The sequence below is a fragment of the Podarcis filfolensis genome (assembly GCF_964270895.1).
Source record: "Podarcis filfolensis genome assembly, chromosome: 14".
Lineage (NCBI taxonomy): Eukaryota > Metazoa > Chordata > Lepidosauria > Squamata > Lacertidae > Podarcis > Podarcis filfolensis.
In genome coordinates this window covers 20,020,798-20,047,981 of record NC_139616.1, presented here as the reverse complement: position 1 = coordinate 20,047,981, position 27,184 = coordinate 20,020,798, and the positions used below count along the sequence as shown (strand labels likewise).

Here is a 27,184-nt window from a genome sequence, read left to right as displayed (position 1 = left end):
TTTCATACAGAAGGTTCCCGGTTCAGTCCTTGTTATTGCAGTCAAAAAGAATGGTGAATTACAGATGATGTGAAAGACTACACTGTCTGAGGCCCTGAAGAGTTGCTACCAGTCTGGGGCCACATTCACACAATTCGTTTAAAGAACTATGATGCTGCTTAAGGCAGCTGCAGCTGGGAAGGTTCCTGGCAAGTGTAGTTTGTTAAGGGTGCTGGGAGTTGCTGAGAGGCACCGATTCCCCTCACAGAGCTACAGTTCCCCATGTTTCCTGGGAAGAGGGATTGCTAAACCACTCTGGGAATTGTAGTTATGTGAGGGGGAATAACGGTTTCCTCACAACTTTACAATGTACAGTTCCCAGAATTCTTTGGGGGAAGCCATGGCTGTTTAAGGTGGCATCATAGTGTTTTAAATGGGTGGAGTGAATGTGGCCTGCGTTAGATGGACCAAGTGCATGGCTTGATATAAGGCAGTTCATAAGAAGCAATGACACAGAGAAAGGCTTTTTTCATCACTGTGAGATAGACATGTGCACACGTGTGTGCACACACATGCACACACTTAAGCTCATTTCTAGTCAATAAGCAATTTTAATTACACAACATCTCATAGACAGTTTTAAGTAGATGAATCAATTAAACCTCTAGGTGATTAATTGCAGGGGACAACTTCCATTTACTGAAGGAAATTTTAATACTTGGGGCTTAAAGTGTGTTCTTTTTGTCAAGCCTACTTCTGTGTGTTGCAGTATCAACAAATGGACTTCTAATGAGTGGCAGGCTAGCATCGTTCTCTCTCTTTTTAGAATACAAAACCTTTAAAATACAAAAGTAGGAAAACATGTGGCTGCCACACAGGATGGTCCAGATTAAACCCCTCACATCTTCACTGAAAGGTGATGGATTAACACAGGGGTGAGGAATCTGTGCATAGCTGTCAACATTTCCCTTTTTTTTAAGGGAAATTCCCTTATTCCGAATAGGATTCCTCACAAGAAAAGGGAAAAGTTGACAGCTATGAATCTGTGGTCCTCCAGTTGTTGGTCTCCAGTGCCCATAAACTCCTGCCAATGGTTAGGGATGGTGGGCGTTGTGGTCCAACAATACCTGGGAAGACATAGGCCCAGCCCTGAGTTAGCAGTTTGCCTCAAATCTTGGAACATAGGAAGCTGCCTTATACTGAGTCAGATCATTGAACCATCTAGCTCAGTACAATCTGCACGGACTGGCAGCAGCTTTCCAGGAAGTTAGCTCAACTAACCTCAGCGGGGCTCACTTCTGAGTAGACGTATATAGAAGCGCAGAGTTTTGAAATTACCTTACATTCCTTCAGCATCTCAAAAAGGTGCTTCTGTGGAGGATTCGGCAATGTGCAGTTTTATTTGAATGCCATCAATCAAGCATGAAAAGGCAAGCCATCACCTAAAAGTTCTCTAATGTAAAGAGAGTCCTAATTACAGTTACAGACCCTCCAAAGTGTCCCTATTTTCCAGGGACAGTTTTGGACTGACAGAAGCCGTCCCAGTTTCTGATTTGATCCTGGAATATCCCACTTTTCCTTTGGATGTCCCTATTTTCATCGAAGGAATGTTGGAGGGTGTGGAGTTATGCAACCCCCCGAGCCAAGGAAATAAGTAACTATACAACTTTTAGAAGGCATCTGAAGGCAGCCTTGTATTTCTAAATGTTTAATGTTTTATTATATTTTTATATATGTTGGAAGCCACAGAGTGGCTCGGGCAACCCAATCAGATGAGTGGGGTGTAAATAATAAAATTATTATCTATTATCTGTTATGATTATTGTCATCAAATAGGATATCCCTATTTTCATTGATGAATTGTGGGCGGGTATGCGGTTAAGTAACAGATACAGATCAGAACCATGGAATTTGAGACATCTTGTAGACCACCTAGTCCCAGGTTAGCCAACATGGTGCCCTCCAAATGTATGTGGACGCTTATATATAAATCCCTGATGGAGCTGACTGGCATTGGAAGTTCAACAGTATCTGGAAAGAACCATGTTATGAAGCTAATTCATAGTTATTGAAGCCAAAGTAGGCCTGAAATTGCCATTTTGCAAGTGGGCACCCCAACCAGCACCTCAGAACCACTCAGTCAGGGTGGGTGTGGGGAATACACCCTTTTCCATATTCAAGGTAACAGAGTCATAGTGGAAAAACTAAACTGGGCAAGCAGGAGCATTTGTCTGGGTTACAATTATTTCCAACAACTCTTTTTCTCTCTCCCTGGGCAGCACAGACACCTCCTGGCTCCTTGCAGATTTCCAGACCTCTGGGCCAGATGTTTAAAAGCATCCCCACTTCATCTTGTCAGGCAAATATTAATCCTATCCTTGCGGTGGAGGAAGATTGGAAGAAATTCAAAGACTATTTATAGAAACATTGCAAGATTAATGAATGTTAGAATGATGTTGGAATGAATTTATGTGATTTTAGCAGAAATGTTATAAAGATTTAGGAAAAATAGACTGTTAATTGGTGAAAGGAGGGAAAGTAAAGTTATATTAATTTTAAGATAAATTTACAGGACAAAGATTTGAAAAGAGGGAAAGGATTAGCTGAAATGGATAATTGACTTAGAATACAAAAAGGGAGGTGTGAGGAGGTCAGGGAAATAAGTTAATGAAAGATCAGTAATGGGAAGATTGGCTGTTTTTTTCTTTTTTCTTTTTGATTTTTCTCTTTTTTCTTTTTTGTATCTTATCTTTAATTGTTTAAAATGAGGTTTTTTCTTGATTTTTTTGTTGTATTTTCAAAAACTTTAATAAATATCTTATTAAAAAAAATTTAATCCTATCCTTGGATGAGCCATTGTGGAGATGTGTAGAGCAGCTCATTCAAAATCCAGACCAATGCTGCCCTCCAGAGGGTGAAACACAGCAAGGCACATGAGAGCCGAGAGCAAAGGCCACAGACGTTTCTCTTTTTGTGACAAGAGAGATAAACTAAATCAGTGACTTCTGATACCTGGGGATGGTGTGTGTTGCTGCTCTATATCTCAAGTCAGCCCATCCCAGAGTGCGTGTGTGCAGAAGTGGACAATCTTCTTTCAGCTAGAGAGCCACATTTGCAACCTTCCAGGAAAAGTGAGAAGGTCGACAGAAGCAAATTTTACCTTTGTACAGTAGGCTAGTTTCTCCACGGACACTTACAGAGCCCTCTTGATCCTCCATCCCAACAATCAAGAAGCACGATCCGTGTTCGGGGACACATTCCAGCCAGACATTACAGGGGGTTGATGACCCTTGGGTCCCTTTCAACTCTACAATTCTATGAAATTCTATGGGCGTGTGAAGCAGGGCTAGTGAGGGGTGTGGCATGGGCAGAGGTCCAGGGGAAGTAGAGAGGCATGGAAAGCCATATTCCCTACCCCCCCATTGAATCCTCAGGAATCCCAGATACATAATCCAAATGCAGAACAAGAAGTGGCAAGTTTAACAAAATGTTGCAGTGTGGAACGCATCTGGTCAGCCCATGAGCCATATCCTCTTTCAGGATGTTCCATTCCGTTCAATTCTACACACACACACACACACACACACACACACCAGACTTCCACCTTCCACGGTCAGCACTCTACTTCCACTCTGCTGTGTCTTCATTGGGCTGCTTTGGATCACCTCCACCATGACCCCACCCAAAAGAAAAAACACACATGTACTTGTGCAAAACTTGGCTTCCCCCCTCCGCGCAAGCCTGCTGTTACCTCCCCCCCCCCTTGCCCACTGATGGTGCTTTTGGGGGGCTATTTCTCTCTGTTGTCTGAGTGAGGCTGTGCAGGTGCTGGATTGGTGCTTGGGCTTGGCAAGTGAACTTGTCCACTGAATAATAATAATAATAATTTTTATTTATACCCCGCCCTCCCCGGCCAAGGCCGGGCTCAGGGCGGCTAACAAGCAATAATAAAAACAAGTTGAATGAATACAACTTAAAAACAATATTAAAATACATTAAAATATTGAAACATTAAAATATTAAAATGCAGCCTCATCACAGGAGGAGAAAGGAAAAAGAAAAAGAAAGAGGGGGAGGGAATCAAATTAGCTCCAAGCCAAAGGCCAGGAGGAACAACTCTGTCTTATAGGCCCTGCGGAAAGAAATCAGATCCCGCAGGGCCCTGGGCTCATGAGGCAGAGCGTTCCACCAGGCTGGAGCCAGTGTTGAAAAGGCCCTGGCTCTGGTTGAAGCTAATCTAACTTCCTTAGGGCCTGGGACCACTAGGGTGTTGCTATTTATGGACCTTGAGGCTCTCCATGGGGCATACCGGGAGAGGCGGTCCCGTAGATATGAGGGTCCTAGGCTGTGAAGCTGAAGCCTGCCAATGCAGAGGTGCCCCAAGAAGCTGGTTCTCATGCCCTGGCTTATCCTGAGGCCATCCATGTAGCTCAGTACAATCTACACAGCAGCTTTCCAGGGGACATCCCTCTTGGGAGCTGCCAGGAATTGAACCCGAGACCTTCTGCATGCAAAGCAGATGATGCACCGCTGAGCTGCACCCCTCCCCATAAAGCCAGTTACAGTAAGGGCAAGCCCACAGCTTGGCTGCGGTGAGCAGTAACTTTATGCTTTACTGAAGCTGGCGCAGAGCTTGTCCCACTTTGCCTTACTCATCATGCAGCTTCTAGATCCCTCTCCGGGCACTGCTAAGATTTTCCATTCCCATTCCAAAATACAGGAGTGATTTGCTTTCGCAAAGTCTTGAGGGGAAATATCCCTCCAGCTGCACAGCACTCGGCCAACATTTCACACACCGTCACTCGATTCAGGCTTTTTAAAGAAGACCTGGAAGTGCAGCTCTCAACTCTTACGCTATTCATCTGCCAGCCATGCGATTCTAACAGGATCGCACCATCCAGTGAATTCTTGATTTTTGACTACAACCTAAGGGAGGAACCACTGACCCAGGGACAAGCAAGCGCTCAGCTGAAACCTTTAAGCCAGTGATGGCCAAATTAGGGCTTCCAGCTGTTTTGGGACTACAATTCCCATAATCCCTGACCACTGGTCCTGTGAGCTAGGGATGATGGGACTTGTAGTCCCAAAGCAGCTGGAGGTTCAAGTTTGGCCACCACTGCTTTAAGCTGACTTGCCCAATCTTTTCAATTTCGGCTGTGTACGCACTGTGTACGTACATTTGGGCTGTGTACACACTCCTAACTTTGCATCCAGTGTGCTCTCACCATTGGTGTAACTGGGGGTTAAACCAAATCAAAAACTTTTTCTCTGGTTTATTTTTGTAGATCATGGCATGAGTAAAAGTTGGCATACGTAACTTGGCATAAAAAAGGATCCCACAAAAAAAAATCCTTCCTGTGTTAATAATAATAATAATATTTTATTTATATCCCACCCTCCCCAGCCAAAGCTGGGCTCAGAGCGGCTAACAGCAATAAAAGTAACACAGCATTCTAAAATCAGTATTCTAAAATCAATTCAAAATCAAACGGCAACCACTGGGCCAGAGTTCTACGATGATCGCCAAAGGAGGGGGTCAGACTGTGCCTTGGCCAAAGGCTTGGTGGAACAGCTCTCTCTTGCAGGCCCTGCGGAAAGATGTCAAGTCCTGCAGGGCCCTAGTCTCTTGCAGCAGAGCGTTCCACCAGAACGGGGCCACAGCCAAAAAAGCCCTGGCTCTGGTTGAGGCCAGCCTAACCTCTCTGTGGCTCGGGACCTCCAAAATGTTTTTATTTGAAGAACGTAAGCTCCTCTGTGGGACATACCAGGAGAGGCAGTCCCGTAGGTATGAGGGTCCTAGGCCGTATAGGGCTTTAAAGGTTTAAACCAGCAACCTGATCCTGTACTCCACCGGGAGCCAGTGCAGCTGGTATAGCACTGGGTCAATGTGATCCCACAGCGAGGACCCCATAAGGAGTCTTGCCGCAGCATTCTGCACCCGCTGGAGTTTCTGGGTCAGTCTCAAGGGCAGCCCCACGTAGAGTGAGTTACAATAATCAAGTCTGGAGGTGACCGTCGCGTGGATCACAGTGGGTAGGTCAGGGCGAGAGAGGTAAGGAGCCAACTGCTTAGCTTGGCAGAAATGAAAAAATGCCGCCTTTGTTATAGCCGCCATCTGCGCCTCCATGGAAAGGGAGGTGTTGAAGATTAAAAAAACATGTCACCTGGGCCCTAACTTTAATAAATTAAGGCTCCTTTGCAGAGCAGTTAAGTGCAGGATAAAAATCTTTCCATGTTAATTAAATCTGCCTTCCAGGAAGCAGCTTTGGTCGAGGCTTTGGCCTGAGAGACGTTTTCCGATAAGCAGCAAGAGCCTTTTGCAACCGTTTTCACCCACGGAGATGTGTGTTAGCATGCACAGCCACAGCAGGGCTGCGATCCTCTACTCACCTTTCTGCAGCTCCAGAGGTTAGCACCCAAACCGATGGGATTCAAATTACAAAGAAGGAGATTCAGAGTAAATATTAGGCAGGGCTTTCTGTCGGGAAGAGCTGTTTGACAGCAGAACGGACGACCTTGGAAGGTGACGGACACTCCTTCTTTGGAAGATTTTAAACAGAGGTTGGATGGCCATTGATGAGGGGTTCAAAAAATGGATGTACTGTGCCATATTAGAAGCAAAAAAACTTGTTCTGATGAATTGGAAGAGCCGCAAAAAGATTCCATGGAGCACATGGATTGACAATATGGGCAGACTAGCCACATACAAACAAATTGAATGTTGACGCAAATTAAGAATGGATAAATATGAAGAAATCTGGAAGGAATCTTTAAGCGATAAGGCAGACGGTGTTGGGAAGTAGGGGGGTGAGAGGTGGGGAAATATTGTTAAAAAGGTGTAGTCATAGGTATATCAGTACTCAAATATGAAATGTTAAATTGAATTATTAGTGTTATTGCGGTTTTTGTTGCATGTGTTTTTTGTGGTTGTTATTATTGAAAAAATGATTAAATAATTTTTTTTAAAAATCGATGAGGGATTCTTTACTTGCAATTCTTGCATTGCAAAGGGCTGGTACTAGGTGACCCTTGGTGTCTCTTCCGACACCACAGTTCTCTGATTTTCTGAATAATTTCCATCAAGATGAACGTAACTTGCTTTTGAGAGGATCACATCCGTGGCAGACTTGGGGACTGCTGCTGAAGATAGTTTCTCATGAGTTCTTCCCATGGCTCATTTTAGACTGCTGTACTTAACAGGGCAATCCTACCTGCACCTGCTCTGATGCAAACACTCAATGGGGCTTACTCCCAAGTTAAGTGTGTACAGCAGGAGTAGCCAATGTGATTTCCTCCTCAAGTTGTGGACTCCAAGACCCACCAACCCTGGCTTTCAAGGCCAATGGTTAGGGCTGATAGGAGTTAGTAATCCAGCCAACATCAAGAGAGCACCATATTGGCTTTCCCCCATGTACAAGGACCACAGCCCTAGCTTCGTGTTTCGTTTCCAGTTGTTTTATTTACATGATATTCTTTATTTCTGCACTGCTTGCAAGCCTCTTTGGACTCCTTCTTTGACAAAAAGGAGAAATAAAAGTATTTCAAATATATGCAAATAATATCCTTCTCTTCAGCAAAATTTTAGATTGCAAGCTAAGCTCCCTTAACAAGACCTGCTTTGTTCTGGGTATGTTTCCTCCCCTCCCTTATGCTTCTCTGCAAAGACTCATGTAGGCTGCTAGCACTATATAAATAGTATTTATTAATTAACAATATTTTGAACGGGGAGGGAGGGGCGGGGAAGGAAGATCTTCAGAACAAGCCACACACAACCAATTTACTTGCTTGAGACACATCTATTAAGCTAGAATACATACTTCTCTATAGAAAAAAGCTATAGAAATTGCTGTAATGTTATTTACAGTATATATATATATTTGTCATACAAAGCTGAGAACATAAAAAGAGGAAATGGCAAAAACTCTCCACTTGCTGTCTAGTTTCAGCAGCCATCAGTGGTACATTCACCATTTATAAGGACTGCATCATTCAAGGCTGCTTGGTACAGGGACAATCGCATCCATAACTGTGGACGTTGAAAACTCCCAAAGGCAGGGCTGGGGAACCTGTGGACCTCTGGATGTTGCTGGACTACAACTCCCATCAGCCCTGACAATTGGCTGTGATGGCTGGGGCTGAATGGGAGTTGGAGTCAGAAAACCTGGAGTGCATCAGGATTGGGAAGGCTGGTTTCATGTGTTTCTCACACAATACTTTCCTTGTTTACATAGGAGAGATGGAGCAACAGAAACATTAACACATGCCTGGGGCTTTTGTATGCAACTTTGACAGAGATGATCACAACAGATTATTTACCCTCATCCTATTAAAAATACCCAGGACTGATATTCGAATTGTATTCGGCCCTGTTACTGGAATAAGAATGGAAACTGTTGCTGAATCTCTTTTAAACTGCAAGAGACCCATAAAAGACCATCTTGTTAATTTCATTTGTGGTTTGTTCCTGTCCTTGGTCTATATAAGTACCATATATTCTAATTTGGCCTATGTTAAAAGCTGTGCGATCTTCATATTTTAACGTGCCTTTATGAGGTCTTTTGACTATGTTAAGATTTGAATTTGTGGTGTTTTGCTGGGGGCTGATGGGGGTTGGAGCATGACAGTAGCATCTTGAAAGTCACAGGTTCCTCAGTGATGCTCAGAGCCAAGCTCAAAACAAATCCATCAATCATGCTACCTGACCACCTTGCGGGCAGGAAGTTTGGGTGGAAAAGCCAGTTAGGAAACTGTGGGCAGAAAACCCACCTGGTCCTAACACCCAAAGCAGTGTCGTTCTACCTCACCATTACCTGCCAGCACACTTCCCTAATGTCAGTTTCTTCCGCTACTTTGAGAAAATTCCACTTTTGATGCCTGAAGCTCACTTTTGAAGAGGGTGGGTAGCACACGCTGCCCTTTAAAACAGGCTTTTCTCCAGTGGAGACCAAACCACTCTCAGCAGAAGGTTAAGTCACAAGCCCCCTTGCAAGGCAGAATGGGCAACATCCCCATTTCACAGAAAAGGCGTCTCAAAATAAAAGCCCGTCATCCAGACTAAAGTGCAAAGCCATGGCCACCAGGCCTCTGGGAAAGGAAAGGAGCTGTCTGCCCCCGTCCCACAAGCATCGCTTTTTGTCAACGCTCACAATTTATTTTGGGCAAGCTTGGCTACATTAAAATGTTTTGGAAATTCAACGTTGCGCCCCTCCACTCAACGCAAGCATTTCTGCTTCCTGGATGCAATGATCTCTCCCCCCCCCCATGCGCTGTTCCTACGGTTCTCCTGATCCCTCCCCCTAGCCAATTCCAAGGGGCGCAAGGAGGGAAGAGAGGGAGGAATGCCCCAATTTGCAAACTAAAGTGCCTGCTCAAGGCTTCTGCAGACAGGATTCCGTAGCTGAATCCCACCCTTCAATTCACACATATTTGATGTTGTTAGAGTGCTAAAAACAGACCCCCACCCAAAGTCCCTGTGCCAAGCAGCCCACAGACTGCCACAGTTGTGGAGTTAAGTTAATGCCTGCCGGTGTCGATGGACAGCACCGGCAGAATTAGCCTCATCCACCCGAGGAAGGCCCACGGCGCCCTGGTCTCCACGAGCAAGTCCCGCCACCTTCTCCAGAGAGGGGATTGTAACCTGGGAGAAGAGAGGAGCAAGAGAGAAACCGTAGCATGACTGTTCAAGGAAAAGAAAGGGAGTTACAGCACAGGCTCTTGAGTGACTTGAAAATGTGGTCCAGACATTTGGCTCTAACTTCACTTTTGAAACCAATTACAGTGGTGCCGCAGAAGTCGAATGGAATCCGTTCGACTTCCAAAACATTCAGAAACCAAAGTGCGGCTTCTGATTGGCTGCAGGAAGCTCCTGCAGCCAATCAGAAGGCCCGTCGGACGTTTGGGTTCCAAAGAACGTTCGCAAACCGGAACACTCACTTCCAGGTTTGCGGCGTTCGGGAGCCAAAACAGAAGAGTCCCAAGGCATTTGGGATCCAAGGCACGACTATGTTCCACTCACTTTTGTACCATATCAATAGATTTCAACAATTTAGGGGGTGGGGAAAAGTCTCCCTTTATATCACGTGTGATTTTTATGAGAATTCAGTTCCATTGACAGGTGCACCATTACAGACAAAATAGCAACACTTGAGGCTACAGGCCTATAAAATACTTCATTTTATTACACTGAGTGAAGTGAGAGTCAAGTCAACACTCATTATTCCCCTTTGAAACTTTCAACAGTGCAAAAAAAAAAAAGGACATGACAAAGGGATAATATCCTGGATATACTGTATCTTGGAATCAAATAAGGCTGGCTCTTAAGATGGTCTAAGGACTTGTTTTAGGTGAGCTCTCCTACTGCATGGGTTAACATTTGGGACAACGCCCCATCTGCGCTGGTTTTAATCTGAGTATATGAAAACCTCCTAAAGATAGTCTGCTATTGCTACATGTCGTCCTACTCATTAAGCAAGATCAACCAATTAAAAGCTTGACCAATTAAAAGTGCTGGTGTGAACTGAATCATAGAAATCATGAGTAAAATGGGACAAAACCTTTTGCCAAATCCCAAACAGGATCTCCTCTTTACTAATTGTACCCAAACTCTCTACAAGAACAACATTGGAAGCTGACTTGTTTTTAGCACTGCCATGGTGAAAGCTGGAGCCTGTCCCTCATGGAGAAACTACGACTCCATCACATTCGGGCCAGAAGTAATCAAACTACAGAAGACACGTTCTCTATGAATTTGTTTGCGTTTATTCAATGTGCTGCAACCAAAGCGCATGGTTTCCATCCTCCATTAACTCAAGGAAACACTGGCTCAAACACTTTGAATGGTTCTTGAAATTATATGTTTCATTTCATGTTTGCATATGTTGCTTTGTAATCTGATTTAAACAATAAAAAGAGGACTGTGGGGTTGTTGTTTTAAAAAAAGGATATAATGGTGACCTCCAACTTAGTAATTGGTAACACAGAATTAGGTTTGCCTGTATATACATGTATGAATGCTAGCATAGCCATGTGAGGCTCTGTTTAGGCTAAATTAGTATTCTCATTAATTGATTGATTGGTTATTTTTAATCAATGGTATGCACTTGAATTTATTGTATTTTATGCTGGAAACTGTCCTGGAATGAGTTGATGAGATGAAGGTCAGTCTACAAATTAATAATAATAGTAATAATAATAATAATAATAATAATAATAATAATCCCTCTGCACTAGAAATCTGGACAAACTAATTTACAAGGTGCATAGTTAAACAATTGAAATTGCTCCCACAAAATGTAGTGATGGTTGCCAACTTGGATGGTTTCCAAGAGGATTAGAAAAATTTGTGGAAACTAAAGCGATCAATGGCTCCTAGTCATGCTGGCTATGCTCCACCTCCATGGTTGGAGGCAGTGATGCTTGCTGAGAATCACAAGAGGGGAGAAGTTTATTGCACTCAGGTCCTGCATCTGGGCTTCACATGAGCATCTGAGCCTTTGGTCAAATCCAGCAGTGTGTTTATGTTCTTATGGTCTACAACAATTCCCATTGGTAAAGCTGATCCAGGGCACAGGAAACTGGCCGATGCTGAGTTAGGCCATTAAGCTGAGCATTGCCTCTGAATACCAGTTGCAGAGAATCGTAAGTGGGGGGGAGAGCGCTGTTTGCTCAGGCCCTGCTTCCTATGGTCATCTAGTGGACCACTGTGAGAACAGGATGCTGGACAAGATGCCCAGTGATCTGATCTGGTAGGGCTCTTCTTAAGACAAAGCAAAACTTGTTCCAATGTGTTGTGAACGCTGCAAGGCCTAGGCGGGACCTCCCCATCAGCAGATACTTTCCCCATTAAGCTGCATGTGCATGCAACTGTGTTGAACCAGTCACAGGGAGTGCCTGGCAGGAGGACAGAAATAAGTGTGAGACCCAAAACCTTGTTTGCTGTTAAACAGACTTGGAACTTACCAGCACCTCGCAAAGGTTTCCTGTTGGGTTTTGGCTTTGGGGCAGCAGCCGCTGCAGATGCTCCAGGCTCAGGTTCCTGCTGTTTAGAGGAACAGTTAATTCAGCAATTTTAGCTCATTCTCAATTTTGAATGCAGTGGTACCTCGGTTTTTGAACGTCTCGGAAGTCGAACATTTCGATTTTTGAATGCTGAAAACCCGGAAGTAAATGTTGGACAGCTTCCACTGAGATTATTTTCAATTTTCTCTATTGAATTTGCAAACCACCATTTGAGCCTTGGCTTTCGAATGTTTTGGAAATCGAACAGTCTTCCAGAACGGAATACATCTGGAAAAATCGAGGTACCACTGTATATTTGTCCCTCCCTTCCCAAAAGACCAAACCAACCTGATTCTGTTTCAGGGTCTCCTTATAACTTTTGCCTTCCTGCATGCTTTCCCACATGACAATCTTCTGCCTTCTCTTCTCTTCTTCAGCCTAAGGAGCAACAACAGATTTATTTTAGATTATTTTAAAAGCCTGATAACAAAATGTAGTTCAGACCTACACCAACTTGGGCAAGGCACCCAACTGAATGTGCGTCTAGCATGTGCCAACTCAACTGCTTTGATCTGCAGAATTGGCACTTTTATCAGCGCCATGTAACATTCATTCTGCAGTTGCAAGGAATGTGGCAGTAGCTAATCTCTGGAGCTTCCTGCCTACTGATAAGAGGGAGGCCGGTGTCTTCACTGTACTGTTTTCCATTCCTGCTAAAAAACACCCCAACCTTTTTTTATTTAAGCAATCCTACTCAATAAAGTAGGAGAAATAAAGAAAGGAGTATGACAAGGCTGTATATTGTCTCCCTGCTTATTTAACTTATATGCAGAATTCATCATGCGAAAGGCCGGGCTGGATGAATCCCTAGCCGGAATAAAGATTGCCGGAAGAAATATCAACAACCTCAGATATGCAGATGACACAACCTTGATGGCAGAAAGTGTGGAGGAATTAAAGAACCTTTTATTGAGGGTAAAAGAAGAGAGTGCAAAATATGGTCTGAAGCTTAAAATAAAAAAAACGAAGATCATGGCCACTGGTCCCATCACCTCCTGGCAAATAGAAGGGGAAGAAATGGAGGCAGTGAGAGATTTTACTTTCTTGGGCTCCATGATCACTGCAGATGGTGACAGCAGCCATGAAATTAAAAGACGCCTGCTTCTTGGGAGAAAAGCAATGACAAACCTAGACAGCATCTTAAAAAGTAGAGACATCACCTTGCCAACAAAGGTCCGTATAGTTAAAGCTATGGTTTTCCCAGTAGTGATGTATGGAAGTGAAAGCTGGACCATAAAGAAAGCTGATCGCCGAAGAATTGATGCTTTTGAATTATGGTGCTGGAGGAGACTCTTGAGAGTCCCATGGACTGCAAGAAGATCAAACCTATCCATTCTTAAGGAAATCAGCCCTGAGTGCTCACTGGAAGGACAGATTGTGAAGCTGAGGCTCCAATACTTTGGCCACCTCATGAGAAGAGAAGACTCCCTGGAAAAGACCCTGATGTTGGGAAAGATTGAGGGCACAAGGAGAAGGGGACGACAGAGGACGAGATGGTTGGATGGTGTTCTCGAAGCTACCAGCAGGAGTTTGACCAAACTGCGGGAGGCAGTGGAAGACAGGAGTGCCTGGCGTGCTCTGGTCCATGGGGTCACGAAGAGTCGGACACGACTAAGTGACTAAACAACAACAACTTAATAAATGTAAATCTTATCATGTATATTTGTTTTTAAAATACTATTGATTTGATCTACATTTCTATAAATGTATAGTCACTTTGTTTTTAATGTCTGTTGATGCATCACTGTATTCTTATTAATATTTTATACTATTAAAGTGCTTAAGAGTTTTATTTTCAGTTGATCACGCTGCATATAAACCTTATTAAATAAAGCAAGCACAGCTTGCCAGCCATGGCAGACCTTGGATCAGCCTCCTCTCTCCACTGCAAGCCTGAGACTTGATGATAAGGGACCTGGGAAGCCACAACAAACAGCTGATTGGGTCATAAGGTGTGCAAGCCTGGTTTAGGCAGACAGAAACAGAAAAATCTGCAACCAGGTCCAAGAGAGGCAATGCTTAATTGCAACATCTGCTACCTAAGAGGGTGCAGAGTTGTTTGACGAAGCCATGCAGTGTTTTGCTTTTGTGGCAGTGAAGCTTGTTTTCCAGAAAGTATCCTCACAGGGCGTTACCTAGATACAGGCTGAATACCGTATTTTTCGCCCTATAGGACGAAAGACACAGGGAACTCCCCTGCTGTTGCATTCAAAGGATAACTCTCAATCCAGTAAGAGCCTCTGTCTGGTGGCAGAGTGTCCCTTCTCTCAGCTACAGGGAAAAAGTACCGAGCAAAACCAGACTGTCCTGCCTTCATTTGAGCAGGCTTAGAAATGCTAAGTGGGCAGTAGGAGCAGGCAAGGGCAGGTTTCAAATGGTGCCATTCACTGCAGTGCTACTCCTTCCAGAGCTGGGCTCTTGTAGGGAGCGAGTTATACAGGATGGTTGCCACCAGGCCCAGTAAGCTTTCTGGGGCATGATCTAGAGAGACAGGCTCCTCAAAACAGCCGTAGGCACACGAGTGATGCACTCATCAAGGCCAGCACAACTTCCCCCACCCCTAGCCCTGAAAGGAAAAGCATCACCAGCCACCATCTACTTTCCTCAAATGCCTTTGGCCCCCAACATAGCATCCATACATTCAAGGGTGGGATCCAGAGGCACCAGGGCAGAGAGGAAGAGGGACAGAGATGGTGGCCACTGCAGGGATCCTGCCTGGAGTTTTTCCTTTCAGCACCAGACACTTACAATTATTTCCTCCCCCATCCCTAAATTTCAAAACCTGATGTCCACTCTAGTGGACTTCTTGGGGCCCATGGCATTTGCCCTACCATGCCAGGCGCAGTCAGTGCCACTGCCTTTGCATGCAGTTCTCGCCATGGCCACATAACCCAAATCACTCATTCTTGGGCAGGCAAAAGTAGCTTGGCTGGGCAGCGAGAGACTGCACTCAAATGGTTCACCAGTTCTTTTCCCCCGCAGGAGGGAAGGAGTACACAAAAGGCCAACTCAGGGTAGAGTGCTTATTTTCCCTGGAATGCAAGGAGTTGGCAGGCCCATGAGTCAGCATAGTTTTACCAAACATCGGTTTGACTGTCAAACACAAGGCTACCTGGCTCGAACAGCATTACCTTCCTCTGCTTTTCTTTGAATTTTTCCGCTTGCTCGTTCAACTCTTCTTGCATGCGCAGACGGGCTGCGAGCAGAGCTTCCTGTCGTCTCACCACAGCATCGGGTTCTAAACCAATCACAGAAAAGAGTTGTCAAAAGCTGAGATCACAAAGTAGTCCAAAGAGGCTTGAGCTACTTTCATCCTGTTGGATATCCTCTGTCTGTGTGAGAGAGAAACATTTTTTCCAGAAACAGAGGAGAAGTTTCAAGAAGCAGCATAAGGCTGAGATTATTTTGTCTGTGCAAGGACGTTTTCTGTGGGAACTGCTCTTTGGACATGCAGAGTGTGACAGGAAGTACTGATAACAATGGTTCTGTGGAATTTGTTGTGTCTCTTGCTTGCGTCTTTGCGGTGAGAGAAGAAGACAGAGAGGCTGGGACTCTTGCTGGGCTCTAAGCATGCCTTGACCACGGCAGTGGTGAATGTCTGTATATATTTGCCACCAATATGTTTTTATACCTGTCAAGGAAACCTCTACACTTGACTGAATCTTTATGGCGTCCATGAGTGTTTACTGCCTACTGTGTGTACCTTCAGCCCCAAAGATGATTCCAGGGCAGGAGCTGTGTTGAGATATAACTCTGCTGAGTATGGATACTGGCACAAAATGCACAGTGAAAGCGATGCCGGACCCAGCCCTTCTAAATCATCCACCAGAGGTTGATGGATTGATCCAACCGTTCCAATATAAGCCAATCCCAACTTAGCTAACTTTCCCCGCAATACCATTCAGAAATAATTAGTTAACCCCCTCTGCATTATTTTGACTGGTTCACCTGAATAGTCAAACTGAAATCTTCAATTCACTAATTGCAAAGTCACTCCTGGCCCTTTCAGATGTTTGTTTTGTTAACAAAGCTTGGAGGGAGACCAGATGTCGGCTGCTGCCTAGAGAGTGGGGACATTGCTTCTGCACACTTCTGAAAACCTCCTGGGTCCCCTTCCTACAGAAGGAGGGTTTGGGGACCCTCCAAAGAATCACCTGGCTGAAGGGGCAAAACACCCACCCAGGCCCAGGTGTGCCAGGAAGATACAGGTGACTCTCCACTTTACACCGGGGTTACGTTCCGGGTCCCCATATGCATAAGCAAAATTGCGTAAAGTGGGGAGACCCTCTAAACACCATTAAAACACCCTCTCTGCCACTTTCTCTTCAATCCATACCAAAAATACTGTATCCAAAAATATCTACAACTAGAATTGAAGCTCTGGGGCTGGCTGGAGGCTGGAAGATACGCAGGAAAACAGATGCTGTGCTACCCTGCATATCAGCTGTTAGGTCGGGGAGAACAGGCACACTAGATGCCTGCCTTCTCGTTGTGGTCCATCAGGCCTCTGTGATGGGAACAACTAACAGTGCTGCTCTGGATGATCTTAGTGAATGAGCTGGGATGTCATTCATTCAAATGGTCCTTAAGACACCCTGGACCCAAGCTGTTCAGGGTCTAGGATACCTTAGCCCTTATATCCCAGCTCATTCACGAATATCATATGGAGGAGAAACTGTGGCCTGCGTGTGTGTCACACATAGGCTGTGCACACAGATTTAGCTGTGTGAAGTATTATGGCATGTGTGTAAGTCACTCTGTATGGCAAAAGCAGTGCAGGACAACACATCCTCTCCCAATCCCATACAAACCAACAGCTGCTGCATCCAAGCGGGGCTGCCTCTTGCCTCGAAAGCTTCGCGAGAGCTTTTGTATAAGCAGATAGATCGCAACGGAGCTGAGGAGGATGTACCACCCATAGTCTGCAAAAAGTGAGCCCACTGGAAGAGAACACAAACAGATACAATAATTAGGCTTGGCTGAAGGGCAGCAGGAGCCAACGTAATGCCCATAAGATGCTGATGGACTCTCATCTGTCCCCATCAGCATGTCCATTGGATAAGGATGGGAAGTGAAGTCCAGCAGCCACTCAAGAGGCTGTACCGGGAAGTTTTTTAAATGTTTGATGCTTTATTATGTTTTATATATTCTGTAAGCTGCCCAGAGTGGATGGAAAAACCCAGCCAGATGGGCAGGGTATTAAATAATAAAATTATTATTATTAACCCCTACTATATTCTTTCATGAGACAGTTTCTTGAGCTTCTTTAGAGAAGTTCCCAAGCATCTTCCTCAAGGGGACAAATAATTTTGTTACACAGAAGTAAGTCAGCTCTTCGGTCATTTTTTATTACTGATTTGAGGCTGCAATTTTGGCCAAAACCCAAAGTGTCCCGTTCGAAATTTGAACAGAAACAGTTGGTGGAAAGGAGTCGGCAGCTCTGCCTGCAGCCTCCTGCACACCACCAAGATCTGGTTCAGAGGGTTGGTGGTGGCACACACCTGAGCAGAAACAGCCAAGGCATTCACTCATGTGTCATTGTGCAATTTCTAGTTTGCCTCCTGCTCAGGTGACTTTAATAAATTCCTGATTGACTGAATCACAGTACAGTGGTACCTCGGGATGCGAATGGGATCCGTTCCGGAGCCCCGTTCACATCCCGAAGCAAACGTAACCCGCGTCTGTGCGTCTGCGCGTGCCATGTTTCGGCGCTTCTGCGCATGACGTTATTTTGACGCGCTCCATTACTTCCGGGTCGCCGCGGAGCTCAACCCGAATTTGCCTAACCCAAAGTGTATTCATCCCGAGGTATGACTGTATAACTTAAAGATAACTTCAAACATTCAATATCCATCTGATCACTGCGTTCTGCAGGAGAGGGCAACTTGCAGATACCATCTTATCAGTAGGTCTATTCAACACATTATGTGGTGGTACTTACCCGTTGGAGCTTCCTCTTGTTACATATCAGAAAAGTGACATTTCTATAGTTTTTTGTGTCTGTTTCCTCTTCCAAAAAAGCCTTATAAGTCAAGATTCTTATACATGCACTAGTTTTAACTGAGCTGTACCCAACATTGTCTGCTAGTGCAGGTACTCTTGTATTAGAGAACAGGTGAGTTTTAATGCTGCAGAACAGAGAGCACAAGCTATTGTGCAACATATTTAGCAGTCATCTACTCCTGCGTTCTTTTGTGCAACAATGTTTCACCAGTCGAACAACTACGCTAAGTGACTTGCACTTAGTGCTACATTGGATACACCCCATTTTTAGATATGCAATATTTTGAATATAATTTTACGGTATTGTGAAGTCACTTTGAAATACTTCATAGGAAGCAAATTCATAAATGAAATAATTTATTTTGCTTTCAACATTTTTATCCTACTTTTTAAACATGAATTCCAGCCATCTTGGCTACAAAGTGTCATAGCATAACATTAATAAACACAAAAAACACAAAACCATGAACTCCCTACTCACTGGGACTCAAAAAAGGGGGGGTGGGAAGAAAGAAAAACAGCAGCTAGAAATTAGTCTAGAACGAGGATGATAAGCATGCTAGTTCCACACACCTAATCCACAAACTGGAGAGATAGCTTCTGAAGTGAGGAGCCTGCTCTGCATGTTCCCCCCACAAGAAACATTTAGTTTGCTAGAAAACCAGGAGTCTAAAATGCACAGTGTTCCCTTATGAGTACAAAAGGCCCTTGCAAAAGTTTTCTCTGACATGTAGAAGGTGGGGTGAATTTAGCCTGCTCTCCTTTATCATGTGAGTGATCTAGAACACCTGAATGCAGTTGCAAGTTATCAAACAGATTAAAGGCAAAAATCTCATCCGAGAGGCAGGGAAAATAATAAAACTGGTCAATTGTTTTAGACAGCTATACAAAGCATGATACAAAGCTCTGTTCTGCTAGTGCAGCAGACTTCCACTTGTGCAAGGGAGCTTTCCCCTGCTCTCCTCTGTAACCCCTGCTCCCTACCCCAAAATCTACCACAGAGAGATGGTGGAATGTCTGGAGCATATTTTGAAACTATGCAGGGAGAGGAGAGGAAGGGGAAGTCCCACTGCATGAGCAGAACGCCACAGGCCCAGTGTTGGCTCCAGCCCTTAATATGAACAAAGCAAATAAATTATAAACATAACAAATTGTAGCCACTGTAAGGTGCCATTTGTAGATTGCTGCATGTCACTTTGAGAGCCACCCTTGGCTGAAAAGTAGGCCATAGGTACAATGCCATATTACACAGTACATGTGACACACAGTACATGTGGCGGCACTTTTGTCTAGGTCTTGTCTGAGCCTGGATGGGAGATTTCCTGGGAATGCAAAATCCCATTAACCAAAGATATAAACTAAACAAATACTTAGTACTCCAAAAATAAAAAAAACAGAGGCGGAAGAACCTACAGGTTGCTTGATACTGCATGTATCGAGGTGGCATACATGGTTCTCCCCCTTCTCATTTAAACTCTACAACAACCCTGAGGGGTAGGTTATGCTGAGAGGCACTGTCTGGCCCTAGGTGAGCTTCACGGCTGAGTGAGGATTTGGATAAATGAGATGGTGGAGGCATTGCTGCATTTGAAGGTGCTGGCGGTGGCAACAGCTTTGGTGCTTTTTGCAACGTTACATCCAAGCTAGCACAGCAGAACCATCCATATTGGAGGTTGCCATATTGCTTGCCCATGATTCCAGCAGGTGCAATGGGGACTTCTGCCACATCCTAACCCACCCCCCACCCCCGTATACAGGATTAGGAATTAGCATTGCTCTACTTCAGGCATCCCAAACCTTCGGCCTTCCAGGACCAGTAGTCAGGGATGATGGGAATTCTAGTCCAAAACATCTGGAGGGCCGAAGGTTGGGGATACCTGCTCTACTTGTACCTGCATTCACTCGCTTTCCTCCTCCCTCTCCATTCCTTTCCCCTCCTGTATCATACCTATCCAATTGTAAACCTTTGCAAACCTCCACGGAGCGCTTAGAACACTGTAGCAAGCCAGCCAGCAAGCCAGTTTTTATTTATCACGACATAGGCTTTAGGAAGCTGCCTTACAAAAAGTCAGACCATTGTTGGCCCATCCAGAGCTGTGTTCACTGCGCTGGGATTTCAGACAGGAATTCTCTCACAACCTTGCTTTGGAGATGGCGGGCACCTTCTGCACGCGAAGCAGAGGCTCTACCACTGACAGCTACAGACCTCCCCCTGTGACAGATTGCGAGTTTAGGCCGTTGAGAAGACCTGTAAATTCATCTGCCTTTTGAAAAGGTGCCACAAAACGCAGCTGCTCCTCTACAGATCGACAGGCAGGCGATTTAACACCGATAAACGACGACGACCCCTCTACTTTCCCCCCAGACAGCACCTGACAGCTTTAAGGTAGGCTATTCCTGAAAATGGAGGCTCTTCGAGGGCCGCTTCCTGGCCCCTCCGCCACAAGAAAGCCATATGCTAATCCCCTTTCCCCCCAGAGACCCCCCTCACCTGTCTGCTGAAGGAACTGGACCCCTTCCCGCTCCAGGGGCGGATTCCCCTTTTGCGCTGCCCCCAAACCCATCTCGCAGCAGACCCGGAACTGCAACTGACCCTCCTCCCCGGCAACATCCGGGTCCTGTTAGCTGTAATCACCACGCCCCTTTCGTTAACTGTCCAATGGGAAAAACAGCATCTCAGAACTCCAGTTCCGAGCCAATGAGGGCGTGGAGAAGCTTAAGCCAATCAGGAAGAGACAAGAGGGGGGGAAAATGGTGCTCCTCGAGGAAAGTGGAGGCGACAGGAGGGAGGAGCTACAGCCAATCTGGAGAAGGGGGAGGAGCGAAAGTTAAGATGACGGGGCAAAGTTTTGAAAGCGAAAGCAGCCATCGCGCGGCACGCTTTGCTAGGGAATAAGGTCTATGGCAGGGAGCGGGGCTTACTCCAGAGGAGACCTGCACGAGAAACAGCACAAAGCCTTTGCAAAAACTCTGGCTGCGGCGTTTGCGACATACTTACTGCATAAAACTGAAATAGCACTTGATTGTATTTTTTCTTTAAAAAAACACCCTCAACCCTCCCAAATTGGGGCGCCCCCTGAATCCAGGCGCCCCCTGAAAGCTTTGAACCGCAACTCCCATGATGATTAGCCTAGGCTCGGGCTCGCTGCTCGCGGGAATTGTAGTTCAGCACCTGGAGGGTAGCATGTTGGGGAAAGGGGCCAACTTGAAAGAAATATTGGGGGGAAGGCAAGCCCACAGCGCATAATCGATCACATAACACGGCACACGCACGCCCTATTTGAATGGCAGTGCCTATCAACTTTGGGGGGCGGCCTCCTTAAATATTTTATGGGGGAGGGACCTTGGCCCCTAGGAGCTGGCTCCTATGATTATGGGGAAGGAAGCATGGGCGTAGCCAGGATTTATGGTGGAGGCAAGTTTCATGTTAGGGGGACAGAACCTCAGATAAGTATTTTTATTGATTTACTCGATTTGGGGGGGGCAGCTGCCCCCTGCTCCCCGTTTCCTTGGCTACGCCCATGGAAGCAAGACATGACTTTAGAATGATCCTGGAAGGGGCGGGGGCTCTGGCTTCACCCGCCCCATCGCTGGGATGGGCTGGGCTTCAGGCACAAGTAGCGTAGGACGGGTCCAGCAAGCAGCTAGTCTCGAGCAGCGCCGGGCGGCTAACCAGACGCAAAGCGAAGTTTGCTCGTCTGCAGCCGGGCTCCGCAGGCAATGGGTCCCGGCGGGAGGAAGCGAAAGGCGCCTCCTCCCGAGGACGACGGCGGCAGCAGCAGCAGCAGCGGTTCCGAGCAGGAGCCGCCGCCGCCTCCCATCTCTCTCCTGCCTCCGGAGCTGCTGATCAAGATCTTCGAGTACCTGGACGACGAGGACCAGGTCCAGGTGTCGCAGGTGTGCCGCGACTGGCAAGCCGCTTCCTACCAGATCTTGTGGTGGCGTTCGGAGGCCCCCGTGTCCCTGTGCCATCTCCGCAACGACCCGTCGATGTTGGCCAACATGGCAGCCTGGGGCATCCGTCGGGTGCGGATCGTGATGACGCCCTGTGTCACCATGGGCTTCGTCAGGCACGCAAGCTGCACCCCCGAAACCTACAGTGAGCTGTGCCGGGCTTTGCGGGCCGGGCTGCCCTCCCTGCGGGCGCTGAACATGACCGGCTGCCCATCCGTCACCAAGAGGAGCCTGGCGCAGATTGGCAAGCATCTGAAAGGCCTGGAGGAGCTGGTGCTGTTCGGGTGCAGGCATGTGAGTGACGCGGGCCTCCTGCTCCTCAGCAACAGGCTGCTGCACCTGAAGAAGCTCAGCCTGGACCACTGCAACCTGGTCACCAATGCGGGCATAGGGCACTTGGCGGGCATCACGGCAAGGGGCTGCCTGCAGCTGGAGTGCCTCAGCCTGGAGAACTGCGACAGACTCAGCGATGTTGCCCTCCACCACGTGGCCCAGGGCCTCCCCCGCCTGCGCTACCTCAGCGTCCGCTTCTGTGGGGGCATCAGAGATGAGGCTTTGGTGCCCCTGTCGCGCCTGACCAGGCTGAGAACCCTCAACCTCAGCTTCTGCCAGAGAATCACCGACGTGGGTGTTGGGCACCTCGCGGGCATCACTGCCGACGGCTGCCTGGAGTTGGAGGAACTCGACCTGGCGGGCTGCGGCCAGCTCAGCGATCATGCCGTCCGCTACGTGACCCAGGGCCTCCCCCGCCTGGTCCACCTCAGCCTCCGCTTCTGCGGGAATATCGGGGATGGGGCTCTGCTGTCCATGTCGCTCCTGAGCAGGCTGAAGAGCCTCAACCTGAGCTTCTGCCAGAGAATCAGCGACGTGGGCATTGGGCACCTTGCAGGCATCACCAGCCGCGGCTGCCTGCAGCTGGAGGAGCTCGACCTTGAGGAATGTGAGCGGCTCACCAATCTCACCTGTCGGTATCTGGCCCAGGGCCTCTCCTGCTTGCGCCACCTCAAACTTTGCTGCTGTGAGAAGATAAGGGATGAGGGGCTTCTGTTCCTGTCGGGCATGAGGAGCTTGAACATCCTTGAAGTAAGCTACTGCAATATCACCGACGAGGGAATTGGGCACCTGTCAAGGGGGTGCTTGCCCCTTTCAACCTTGAACATTACCTGCTGCGAGACTCTGGGAGACGCAAGTCTGGCCTATATTGTACAGGGCTTGGGCAGGCTGCGCAAGCTCTACCGCTGTGGTTGCAACTTCAGCCTCAACTGCATGCTAGAACTGGAGCAACAGATGCCTGGACTGTCGATTCTCTGAGAGCTGTGTAATCTGCCAAACAGTTTGTCTACTGACGTAGCTCAGTCAGTAGAGCACGAGACTCCTAATCTGTCAAGGAGACCCATGCTGGGCAAAATATTTCTGCATTGCAGGGGGTTGGACTAGATGACCCTTGTGGTTCTTTTCCAACTCTGCAATTCTATTATTACTGTTGCTTTTCACCAGTGCCTTTCCGTTTTGTATTTTTTCTGATAAAAAGCATGTGAAAACTAAGGGTATTTGGTTATTTTCTCCTCTATTCTGCAAACCATTTTCATTTTGTGTTGTGTTTTTCAGATGGTATGTCTGAGGTCATTAAGAGATAAAAACTTTCTTTTTAGTGATTTGTAAGTTGCCCTGGAAGTCTTTTTTTTTTGGCAGAGGAGCAGGATTTCTTTAAAAATCGAAAACAATCCCTAATTAGGTATTACTTCAGTTGCAAAAGTATGCAATTAGCAGACATCTATTATTCCATGCTGTGCAACTGCTTCTACATTCCTGATGTCTTACAACAAAATAAAAAGTTTGCCAACCCTTTTGAAAATAAAACAATACTATGAAAAAACGCACAGAAACTGAAAAACAAAAAAACAAGACCTGAAATCACAGCACCTTCACGGGTCCATGAATTTTTGGCACTACAAGTCTGGTGCTAAACACACTTACCTGGGAACATGCACATTTTGTTTGTAGAAACAAATATATTTTAAAAATAAAAATATTACCATGATACAAGAGCATGAGAAAAGCCCTGCTGGATAAGGCCAAAGACCTATCTAGTCCATAAGATGCTTCTGTGAAGCCCAAAGGCAGGAGCAGAGAATGAATGAATGAAATCTTTATTTGCGTCAGCCATTGGCCATAGCAATAAAACAACAATACAATATACAAAGAATAGAAATAAAAAGTCAATTATATAAAATACTGTGGTGTTTGCCCTCCTAGGTGTGTGACATCATACTGGGTTCATAAGGAGAGGGTTAACTAATTGTAAAATGCTTAACCTATAGGAACCCAAGGGGAAGAGTTCGAGTTCAAGCTCAAGTTGTTAAGAAGTCAGTCTGGAGTTAGAGAAGAGAGAGGGAGGATAAGTCTGTGGGTTGGGCTAGTCTGATGTGAGAGAATGAGAGAATCTGTTAAGAGGAGTCAGAGAAAGAGTTGAGATAATCAGTCAGAAGGTATTAGCAAGGTATAGGCTGGTAAAGAAACTAAGTTTAAGAAACTGACAAGAAAATTATCGGAGAAACCATAAACTTGTAAATGCTTATAAAATAAACTTATTTGGTTTAATTTTAACTGTCTGGACTCAGTGCGTACCTGAGAGTAACGGGTTGGTGGCAGCGGGTAAGCGAGCACAGTGGTGGCACAGGGATCAATAGACCGTCAAACGTCCGGGGACCCTGTGTTATCACCACAAATACATTTTAGGGTTCTGAATCAATAGTCAAATACAGTCATACCTCAGGTTACAGACGCTTCAAGTTGCGTTTTTTCGGGTTACGGATGCGCCGAAACCCAGAAGTACCGGAACGGGTCACTTCCAGTTTTTGGTGGTCACGCATGCGCAGAAGTGCTAAATCACGCTTTGCGCATGCGCAGAAGCGCCGAATCGCAAGCCATGTGCGCGCAGACGTGGCACTGTGGGTTGCAAACATGCCTCCCGCATGGATCACATTCGCAACCCGAGCATCCACTGTAGTGGATCTTATTCTGAGTGCCCCAACTAAAAACTTTGCAACCTTTGCTGTCACTTGCTCATCTTGATCTGCCAAGAGAAAGGACACTAGCAGTGGTTGGGCGACCCAGAATGGACAATAAAATAGGGGTGATAATCTCATTCCTCAAGTCTTTCTAAAGAGTGCAAGCTAGAAGGGCATGCACCAATTCAGTATTGCCATCTCCACAGGGACATACCGTAAGCGTTTTTCGGGTGGAATTTGTTGGAATTGTCCCTTGAGTACAGCCGAGGGCAATACATTCAATCTTGCGAGAGTAAAAGTGTGTCTATTATTTTAGAATTGCTAGGTTATGTAGATAGGGTGCCAGAGTTGAAATGGGAAGATGCAAGTCATACCATGGGCAAAATTTCCTTATTGTGGCCAAGCTGTTCTGATGCTCAATATCATTTAGGCGCTGACAAATTAGACTGTCTGCTTTACTAAAACTCAAAGTGAGTAGCTGTTGTGGTGGCAAACCACAAGAGTGAAGTTTTTGATAAGACAATTTTAGTCCAGGTGCTCTTGTGACCAGAGAGCATCACCACAATCACTACCCACCCCAGTAAGCAGTACTCCAGTGGATCCTACCTCCAACAGTGGAGGTAGACTGTAACCAACATGACTAGTCACCACCTCCATCCTTTGTGTGTGTGTGGGGGGGGGATACTGTGGCAACCAATGACAAATTTTGTGGGCCTGGCGTGAGCCTGATCCAGATACTGATGCAGGATCCGTTTGCCAGTGCCTCCCATCACCTGCCACTCTTTGGGTGATCATGGGATGGGTGGGTGTAGGGTGGCTACATGGCTCTAGGCTTTGGCCCTGGCTGCATCACTACACAGAAGAGATGGAAGTTTTTGTGTGTGGCTCATAGCCCCATCCTAGACAGGACAGAAGAGGCTAGGTCAAGCCACAAGAAGCCCAGAGATCTAATGGTTGAGGGAGCGCCATCAATAAGAAGAACTGGCCCCTCCCACAGCAGGTAAACAAGAGGAGATACTTGCAATGTTACTGCGTCCATACCCAGAGCTAAAAAATGGGAAAACTGCAGCTACTGACTTGATTTCACATGGGGTGGGGGTGAATGGAGGAGAGAAGAAACAATTCAGAATTCCACTGAGAACAATCTCTCTCTCCCCAGGCAGCTTCCCGGGTGTAGAGGAAGTAACATAAAACCCTGCCCACTTTTAGCTCTGGCTCCACTTACCACAAGCTACAGCCCTGTCCACCAACAAAACGTACCTCCCACAAAACACCTCCTAAGGGAATCTGGACCTCCACAAAAAAGAGGTTCCCCACAGTGTTTGGGATGAACGATGGGGGTGGATTATTATAAGGTGGATTCACATTCACACATCCATCACTCACCAAGGCACGTAACAGAAGCAATGCAGACGTTCTGGTTGACATTTGTGCCAAAATAGGGATCAACCTTACCTTCTCTGAGGTAATAACTGCTGTAGTATAGTTATTGATTCACACTTGTGTGCATGAAAGGGCTAACCTGAGCCCTGAGCTGAAGTTGCCAGAGTGGGTATGGCTTAGCAGGCTCTTAGAGCAGGGTTACCAGTCGTCCCCGGATTTGCAAATCTGTCCCCTGGAAATGTGGCAGTGGGAGCCTCGGCAGCCCGGAGCCAGCCTGGTAGCGCAGTTGGCTCTGGCTGCCTTCAGGAGCTGCTCGCTACCGCCGCCACTGCTGAAGGGGAACCAGGGACGTCCAGTGGTACAGATCTCCTGCCCCTTCCCCCTTTGTTTTGACAGGTCAGGGGAGGCTTGGGAGTCACGGGTGGGCAGGCGTTGCCCAGGAGGGGCGCAAGGTGTGTGGTTTCTCTGCCAGGCAAGGTGCAAAGCCCTTCTTTTGATACATAAATGCACAGGTTTTTTTAAAAAAACTGGGCAACAGCCGCCCGCCTGTGACTCCTGAGCCTCCCCCCCCATCAGTCAAAACAAAGGAGGAGGGAGGCAAATCGGGGGAAGCTCGGGAGTCATGGGCGTGCTGTTGCCCAGTTTTTAAAAAACTCTGCACATTTATGTTTCACAGGGTGCAAAAGAAGGGCTTTGCACCTTTATACAATAGACATGTGTGCTTGGGCCCAGGGTCTTTTGCCTCACCGTCCCCACTACTGACTCCCTGTTGCTACTCAGCTTCCAAAAAAAAAAAA

At 46.4% G+C, this 27,184-nt stretch overlaps 2 protein-coding genes across 3 annotated transcripts; one reads left to right on the top strand and one right to left on the bottom strand.

Moving 5' to 3' along the window:
• Window positions 1–7,755: 7,755 nt before the first annotated feature.
• SELENOS (selenoprotein S) lies at window positions 7,756–20,684 on the bottom strand. 2 transcript variants are annotated; one of them, XM_083587101.1, is made up of 6 exons: window positions 20,531–20,684; window positions 16,848–16,976; window positions 15,168–15,274; window positions 12,325–12,414; window positions 11,938–12,016; window positions 7,756–9,616 (listed from the first exon to the last, which is right to left on the bottom strand). In XM_083587101.1, the coding sequence occupies exons 1-6, from the start codon at window positions 20,601–20,603 to the stop codon at window positions 9,537–9,539; spliced, it is 558 nt and encodes a 185-aa protein (XP_083443227.1). In that variant the 5' UTR covers window positions 20,604–20,684; the 3' UTR covers window positions 7,756–9,536. The 2 variants fall into 2 exon arrangements, with proteins under 2 accessions (XP_083443227.1, XP_083443228.1); XM_083587102.1 differs by having other exon boundaries at window positions 11,938–12,013.
• Window positions 20,685–21,657: 973 nt separating this feature from the next.
• On the top strand, window positions 21,658–23,538 carry LOC310748732 (F-box/LRR-repeat protein 14-like). The gene has a single exon (XM_083584579.1). The coding sequence runs from the start codon at window positions 21,760–21,762 to the stop codon at window positions 23,302–23,304; it is 1,545 nt and encodes a 514-aa protein (XP_083440705.1). The 5' UTR covers window positions 21,658–21,759; the 3' UTR covers window positions 23,305–23,538.
• The last annotated feature ends 3,646 nt before the right edge of the window (window positions 23,539–27,184 follow it).